Source organism: Ovis aries, chromosome 19 (genome assembly GCF_016772045.2).
Source record: "Ovis aries strain OAR_USU_Benz2616 breed Rambouillet chromosome 19, ARS-UI_Ramb_v3.0, whole genome shotgun sequence".
Lineage (NCBI taxonomy): Eukaryota > Metazoa > Chordata > Mammalia > Artiodactyla > Bovidae > Ovis > Ovis aries.
Window position 1 is genome coordinate 56,171,964 of NC_056072.1, and position 8,695 is coordinate 56,180,658.

General features: G+C 57.6%; 1 protein-coding gene across 1 annotated transcript; it reads right to left on the minus strand.

Moving 5' to 3' along the window:
- Nucleotides 1-2,293: 2,293 nt before the first annotated feature.
- Nucleotides 2,294-8,695, minus strand: RHO (rhodopsin). Its single transcript, XM_004018534.5, has 5 exons — nucleotides 8,240-8,695; nucleotides 6,377-6,545; nucleotides 4,999-5,164; nucleotides 4,641-4,880; nucleotides 2,294-3,830 (listed from the first exon to the last, which is right to left on the minus strand). Exons 1-5 carry the CDS (start codon nucleotides 8,598-8,600, stop codon nucleotides 3,720-3,722), a joined length of 1,047 nt encoding a protein of 348 aa, XP_004018583.1. The 5' UTR covers nucleotides 8,601-8,695; the 3' UTR covers nucleotides 2,294-3,719.

Genomic DNA, 8,695 nt, shown 5'->3' on the forward strand with positions numbered 1-8,695 from the left:
AATCCTCACAATAAGTGGGCTGTGGGAGGGAGGGGACAGGGCTGACCACAAGGCAGACTAGCTGCAATGCCACTGTGCCTACCACTACTGTGCCTGGTCCCACACAGTATCTGAAACAGAGGGTGGGATCCACACCCGTCAGCCGTGGGAATCCTCTCGTCACTGCTGTGGATGGAGGGCGAACTAGCCGGGTATCACCGACACGAAGCGCACCTCCCCTGGACCGCTATTGGTTCCCGGCTCCTTGCCTGCGGCCCTCCTCCTTCTGGTAACCACTTTCTGAAGTTTCCTTTCGGCTCCTTCCTATCCCCACCCTCAGATCATTCGGTTAACATAGGGCTAATACAACCGGGCTTCCCTCGTGGCTCAGTTGGTAAAGAATCCGCCTGCAGTGCGGGAGACCTGGGTTCGATCCCTGGGTTGGGAAGATCCCCTGGAGAAGGGAAAGGCTACCCGCTCCAGTACTCTGGCCTGGAGAAGTCAATGAACTGTATAGTCAGTCCATGGGATCGCCAAGACTCGGATGCGCCAGGGTGACTTTCATTTTCAACTCTACCGTGGGCGGCAAATGCAATCAGGTGACTGGGGGCCAGGCCAATCAGAGGACGAATGCCCATCCCAGCCTGGTGATTGGCTTAGGAGCTATCAGGTGACCCAGGCCTGGCCAATGAGAGCCCTACCTGGAAACGACTGACAGATGGAGAAGAGAAGCCCCATTTCTGCAGGGTTTGCTGAGCTTGGAATTACTGGTGATTTCCATGCTTACATCTTTGGAACAGTTAACCTGGCATAAAGGCATTACTTTGTCAATAAAGGTCCATCTAGTCAAGGCTATGGTTTTTCCAGTAGTCATGTATGGATGTGAGAGTTGGACTATAAAGAAAGCTGAGTGCCGAAGAATTGATGCTTTTGAACTGTGGTGTTGGAGAAAACTCTTGAGAGTCGCTTGGACTGCAAGGAGATCCAACCAGTCCATCCTAAAGGAAATCAGTCCTTGGTGTTCATTGGAAGGACTGATGTTGAAGCTGAAACTCCAATACTTTGACCACCTGATGTGAAGAGCTGACTCACTGGAAAAGACCCTGATGCTGGGAAAGATCGAAGGCGGGAGGAGAAGGGGAGGACAGAGGATGAGATGGTTGGATGGCATCACCGACTCGATGGATATGAGTTTGGGTGAACTCCAGGAGCTGGCGATGGACAGGGAGGCCTGGCGTGCTCCGGTTCATGGGGTGGCAAGGAGTCGGACACGACTGAGCGACTGAACTGAACTGAAAGGCAACACAGAGGAAAGTGCAGCCAAAGGGGGACCTAGAAGCCAGATAACATGGACTTCCCTGGAGGTCCAAGGGTTGAGTCTCCCCTGCGGGTGCAGGAGCCGTGGGTTCCATCTCTGGCTAGGCTCCAGGGCAGTTGATTGGATGAGCCACAGCTACTCACTGAAGCTCAAGTGCCCTGGAGCCCGATCTCAGCAACAAGAAAAGACACCGCGATGAGGAGCCCGAGCGCCGGAGGGAAGGGTGGCCCCCGCTCACTACAAATAGAGAAAGCCAAAGCACAGCAAGGAAGACCCAGTACAGCCCCCTCAAAAGCCAGGTGACCTCATCTGAGCACCTGCACCCAGGCATGCCTGAAGCCCTGATTTTCATTTATGGGAGCCAATCGTGTCTTCCTTTTGCTTCGGTACTATTGAGTGTGGTTTCCTGCCTCCTGCAGATAAAGGAATCCTGACTGACATCACCCACCTAGGGAGACGGAGTAGAGAGGGGCAACAGCAGAGATCCCAGCTATTACCTGCCCCAGCCCCTCCATGACAAGAAGGATCTCCCTTCTCAGACTCCTGCTGCCTTTTCCCGCCTTGGAGGAGGATGGTCATTCGGGAGCTACCCCTTCATCCCATTCCCCCTTCAGATGAGGTCCCTGGTAGGGCCAGCCCGGAGCTGAGGCTCCAGTAATGCAAAAAAGCCTCTCATCATCTGCTGAGCTCAGGAAGCACGTTGGCTGCATAAAGCCTGAAATCTCATAAAGGTCAGTTTTAAGATCCCCTTTTGCAGATAAGGAGGCTTCCAAGAGGTGACAAAATTTGCCTGCAGTTTCACAGGCCACCTGGATCTCTGTGACTCTGAGGTTGGAGCTTTTCCCATTCCTGGGCTTGCACTCCCAGGGGGCTCTGATAGTTGCTCAAACCCAGAAACCCCAGGGTTAAGGATCAGATGAACACTGCCCCGTTTCTACCCATCCTGTAGATAAAGAGCTTGAGACTGACAAAAACCACCACCACTAACACCAAGGATAGGAGCCGAGCTTTTAATACCCCAATTTGCCTTCATCTCCAGGCAGAGCTGGGGAGAGGTAGAGCTTCCCGCTTTGGTATGTAGTTGAGGAGGGGCATTTATGAGGCGGCTGGATTCTGATGTCCCAGAGTCCCAGCCAGCCTCGCAGCAGCAAGGACTCTCTGGAGTGGAGAACGGACTGGAGCCGCTGAAGGCTTGCCCAGCAAGGGAGCTAAAATCTGTGATCTGTGAACTTCCCTGGGGGAAGGTGGGTCCAGCTGGATTTCCCACACTTTTGTTTTTTAAGCTCTTTTTGAGACAAAGGTGATGTTGGGGACCCAGCTCTTCGTTAAATGTGGGCAGGTGAACATAACTTCTAGAAGCTCCATACGGGCCCAGAGATGCTGAAGCCTGGGTGCTGGGCAGGAGAGCTAGTGGTTTTTCAGATGCCGAGAGCAAGACCTGTCTCTCTGTGGGTTGCACTGGAAGGGAATGGCCCGCGTCATGGGGGCTCTGCACTGGCCCCAGACTCTGGTCCTCTGATGTTGTTTTCTTGTGTTTTTGTTTTCTTCTCAGGCCTGATGACTGCACTCTGCATTTCCTTGACTGTCCTTCCCTGTGGCCCACCACCCAGCGCTGGTCTGGCCTTGCTGTCTGTCTAATGTTTATAAGCCTGATGAGGCTGGATGCTTAGGGCTTTGCCCAATCTCAAAATGGTCGCTATCAAGAGGAGATGATCATAGGAATGAATTACTTATATTAATTGATATTATTCATAATGTTAACTACAGTCTGTCCAGCTCCTTACTATTTACAAAGAGCTCACACACGCAAGCACACGTGCACACACACACACACACACACACACACAATCTCATTTGATCTTCCCAGCAGCCATGTGAGGAGAGATTTGGAATTCCCATTGTATGGGGGAAGAAAGTGAGGCCCAAGGACAAAACAACTGCTCAAGGTCATCAGCCAAGGGCGAGCTGCTGCTGCTGCTAACATGTTATGAGAGAATGACTATGCCCTCCCGACCCGTTCATCTCTCCATCCACGTCTCCATTCATTCCTTCCTTCCTCCACCTAGCATTTATTAATAAGCACCTACGGCGTGCCCCGTCATGTGCTACTCACTTATCCCTAAGCTGGGACACTTTTCCAGAGCAAGAGCTCTTGTGTAGCTGAGAGATGAGCTGAGGGGAGCGGAGCTACAGTGGGCCCCCGGGAAATCAGGACTCCAGATCGGGCCGCCCCTGCCAAGTGAGGCGCCTCCTGTTTCGCTCATTGATTCGTTTGCATTTGGTTGGTTGGTTTTTGTGTTTACACTCAGGGAGCCTGTGAGAGCTGGTTCCAACAGGCGCGGCTCCGGATGGAGCTGCTGAGGCTGGGGTGGGGTGGGGGCTGGGGGACTCCTGCGGCTGGCCATGGAGTCCCTGGAGGGGCTTAGGCAGGCGCCACCTGGCTGGTCTCTGTCTTGGAGACGGTGGTGGAGGCCTCGTCATCACCCAGCGGGTTCTTGCCACAGCAGAGGGTGGTAAGCATGCAGTTCCGGAACTGGAAGGAAGAGGTAGGGTTAGGGTAGGGGTGCTCAGGGTCCCGCAGAGTCTGGGTGGGAAATGGCATTGTCAGCGCGGTGTGCCATCTCCCTCTTCTGCCTCTGGCCCTCCCAGCCTCCGATCCCCGGTCAGATGGCTGGGACCAAACCCGAAGGGACTCTGTCACTGGTGACGTGCCATGATGCCCTCAGTGTGCCAAGAGCCATCTGGAAGTTATCCCATTGAACCCAAGAGTTTAGGATTTCATCCTTTCCATGGATGAAGAAACTGAAATCCAGAAAAGGGAAGTGACTTGCCCAAGGCCACACAGCTAAAACCTAGCACAACTGGGATTTGAACCCGATCTGTCTGACTCCAGGTTTTCCCCACTGGACCAAAGAACCTGCAGAGGAACCTCTGGTCTATGTTAAAAGGACTGCTTTATCCCTTCATCCCTCAGAACGAGACTTTTTGGCATCCTGTCCAGCTTTGTGGAGACTGGCACCTGTTCCCAGGCCCGGGACTTTGACCGTCTGGACTTTCAGAACCATCTGGACTGGCGCTTCTCTTTCCTAAGCCAGTGTCAGAGGGCTTGTTAGAAATGCATATTCCTGGGCCCACCCTGAGCTTCTAATCAGAAGGTCTGGGGGTGGGTCCAGGAATCTGCATCTCTCCCGGATGACTCATGATCACCCCAGGGAAAACCAACACCCACCCACCCACCCCGCCCATTTTGCAGGTGGAAAGACTGAGGCCCGATTAAGACTGCGGCTTCTCCACCTGTCGCCTCGGGGGGAACCTGGCCCCTTCCCACCCCACCAGCAGGCACCTGCTTGTTCATCATGATGTAGATGACGGGGTTGTAGACGGAGGAAGACTTGGCAAAGAAAGCCGGGATGGTCATGAAGATGGGGCCAAAGTCGGAGCCCTGATGGGTGAAGATGTAGAACGCCACCCCGGCGTAGGGCAGCCAGCAGATCAGGAAGGCGATGACCATGATGATCACCATGCGGGTGACCTCCTTCTCGGCCTTCTGAGTGGTGGCCGACTCCTGCTGCTGGGCAGCCGCCTGCGGGGACACAGGGCCCGGTGTCCAGACTCGAGGCTCCTCTGGGCCGGGGGCCGCGCTCAGCCTCATCAACGCTCTTGTCCCCAGCCCCACAGCACCGGTCCCCCAAGGACCCTACCTCCTTGACGGTGAACACCAGCTGCCCGTAGCAGAAGAATATGACGATCAGGGGGATGGAGAAGTGGACCACGAACATGTAGATGACGAACGACTCATTGTTGATCTCCGGCTTGAGCGTGTAGTAGTCAATCCCGCACGAGCACTGCATGCCCTCCGGGATGTACCTGAGGCCCGGGAGGGGCAGGGGCCGGAGGGGCAGGGGGAGACCCGCGTGTGAGGGACCGGGGAACAGGCCCCGCTGGCCAGAGTCCTCTGCCAACGCCTGCAGCAGGGCTGCCCTCACTCTGGGCCTCACTTCCCCCCTCTGTAAAATGGGGATAATAAACCTTTCCTTGGCTGTGAGGCTCACATCTACTGAGATAAGGGATCCAAGTGTGTGGAAACAGTGTTGTTGCCTCGTTCAGCGCTGTGTTACCCTGGGACCCTGGTCTCTCCCAGTCTCTCACTCCCCGCGCCCCTACTCTGCCCCCCTGCTTCCCTGCCTGGCGCTTCTTCAGCCGGCCTACCACTCCCAAGTGGCTGGAGGCCAGGCCTCGGACCATGAGGTAGGTGGGGAGAAGGGAAAAGCTCCCAATGTCTGTATTGCAGGCACCCAGGTCTTTTTAGGCCGCTCAGGGTAATTAAGGGATTTTTGCACAGTTTCTGGAAACAAGAGGCCCTGGGGCGTGTGGTTAGGGCGTGTGATTTCAGAGGACGGTGACACTGAACCGACCCCAGGAAACCCACTGTCCATTAGCTGCGTCTACGAGGATGTAACTAGGCCAGACTGGAGAAGATAGGGAGGGAGGGGCAGGGTTTTTTGCCCTTTGCTAAATTGCTCAGGAGGGAAAACACTGGCCCCAGGAAGACTGAGAGAGAAGGAGAGGGGAGAGAGATGGCAGTTTCCTGGAAGCAGAAGGGCACGAAGCCTCTGGGAACCCACAGAGGCCAGTTTCCCAAACCACGTTCCACCCCACCGCCATCTCATCTCAGCCCGTTGGGGGATATCAGCCGAGAGTCTTGCCAGGACTGGCTCCCAGGGCGACACCGCCACACCTGCATGAGGGAGGCTCTGCTTCTGCAGGGGCGGAGGCCTGAGGTCAGAGGAGCTGCTCCCGGGGCACTGGACTAAAGAGGATTGGAATCTGGCCTGGCTTAGTTGGGGATTAGGGGCACAGCCAAGGTGAAGGGTTGGGGCGTCTTGGAGTCTCCTTGACACGGGGAGCAGCCCCGTAGTGACGTTAGGAGCTGACCCTCTTTTCCCTGCCCTAAACCTCAACCCTATGACAGCTGCCATCTCGGGGGGCCTGAAACCAGGCAGCACCGGCCCCCCTCCGGCTGGAGGACCCTAGGAAGCACCCCGGAGACCCTCCTCCCCCCCTGCTCAGGGCCGTTACCTGGACCAGCCGACCAGGGGGGGCGCGGCGCAGGCCAGAGCCATGACCCAGGTGAAGGCGACGCCCATGATGGCGTGGTTCTCTCCGAAGCGGAAGTTGCTCATGGGCTTGCACACCACCACGTACCGCTCGATGGCCAGGACCACCAAGGACCACAGGGCGATTTCACCTGCAAGGCGGCCACTGTCAGCCAACCGCCGCGTGGCTGGACCTGTCTGTCTGAGGAGGAGGTGTGCTCCTCCCGGGGATGGGGAGGGGGGCCGACAAGGAAGGCACCGGGGAGCAGTCCTGGAGTGCAGACTTAAGGAGCGGAGGGTCTGGACACGGACGAGGGGAGGTGGCAGGGCAGACGGGCCGATACACCACATGGAGGAACTCCCAGGAAGGTTAGTGCAGCCAGAGCTCCGGGTTCGCGGGGAACATGGCAATCAGCTCGCAGGGTCATGGCTGAGAGCTGGGAGCCCGGCGGGCAGTTTTCACAGAACAGTGTGTCCTTTGTGGGGCCACCGGCAGAGTTCCAGGCACAGGGGATGGCAGAGGCAGCAGGAGCCAGAGGGGGAGGCCTCCCTTTCCTCCTGGGCAGCGGGCCTCTCACCACCAGGGACATGGAACACCCTGGGCATGGGTGACCCTCTCTCGGGAGCCAGGGACCCGGAGAGTGTTTTGCTCAGAGGGAGGAGGAGGAATGATAATGATGGGGTTCAGACATCTGCCCTGCACATCACCCCCAGAAACTCAGGAGGGAGGTGGCCGTGGGGTTTACCAACCGGGGCATTTCTGAGAGTGAAAGGGAATGCTAGTGGGTACTCCAGGCCCACGGTTGTCGCAGAGGCGTGCCCACCTGTGGGCGGCACCCTTCTGGCCTGAGACTGGGGGATCGTGGTCATCCAGCAATGGCCAGTGCCCCAGGAACAGGGCTGAGGCAGGGCCTGGACACACGTGGGATAGAGGAGACAGAGCATCCTGTGGCTGGTGCGGGCTCTCTCTGCCCCCAGGCTTTGTGACAATGACCTCCCGCGTCTCCTGCTTGCCTGAGAGGCCGTGTCCCCACCGGGGGACACTCCTGGGTCTGAGCCAGGAGGCCCAGGCTCTGGGCACTGGCCTGCCACGTTCCTGAGTCAACTCTTCCCCTCTGCACACTGCAGTTTTCTTATCGGCTAAATGGAATCTATTCACCCATTTTTTAGTGAAAATATTTTAAAAGCATGGCTCCCAGCTACACAGATCACCTCACCGGGTCTACTGTCTCCCTGTGAATGGACTCCTCAAGGCAGAAAGCCTTCAGGCAGAGCAGAGAGCCTGGAGGCGAGCTGGGATGGAGTCAGAGAGAAGCCAGGGAGGGACCATGCCCGGCGCCCAGTGCAGGCAGAGGCCGGTGCCTGGAGGACTGAGGACTCTCATCCCGCCCCAGGCTGGGGCCCTGAGCACAGGCATCCGTGTCCAGCTCTCTGTCCCCGGGACCCGGTGTGGGTCTCGCCCAGCCCCACTGCTCCAAGAGGAGCAGAACCGTGGCCTGAGGGGCCGCAGAGACATAGGCTTGCAACTCGGCCTTGCCAGAGACTGCCTGCGACCCCAGCGAGGCCCCAGACTCCTCTCATCTGTCTCCTGGCTGGAGGGCAAGACAACGACCCCAGTGCCAGTGAGATCACATGCTTGGCGCCCGCCCTCCACCAACGCCGGGCAATCTCGTCATTGCTTATACAGCGTTTATTGACTGAGTGAGGGAGGGCTTTGGCTCACGGGCTCTTGTCCACCATCCGCAAGGTTGAGGCTGTCCCCACACCCCCACCCCTGCCACACCCAAGCTCCTGGCTCCTGAATACACACACACCCCTCGCCCAGCCCACCGCACCCAGCTCATACCGCCCAGGGTGGCAAAGAAGCCTTCCAGGTTGCAGCCCGTGGGCCCAAAGACGAAGTATCCATGCAGAGAGGTGTAGAGGGTAGTGGTGAAGCCCCCGAAGACCATGAAGAGGTCGGCCACGGCCAGGTTGAGCAGGATGTAGTTGAGGGGTGTGCGCAGCTTCTTGTGCTGGACCGTGACGTAGAGTGTGAGGAAGTTGATGGGGAAGCCGAGCACGATCAGCAGGAACATGTAGGCGGCCAGCATGGAGAACTGCCATGGCTCAGCCAGGTAGTACTGCGGGGCCTCGAAGGGGCTGCGCACCACGCCCGTCTTGTTGGAGAAAGGCACGTAGAAGTTCGGGCCCTCGGTCCCGTTCATGGCTGCGGCCCTTGCGGCTGCCCGCCGGCGGCGCGAACCCGGGGATGCTTCTGAGGCCGGAGCTCAGCCACACGGGGCTCCGGCTGGATGACTCC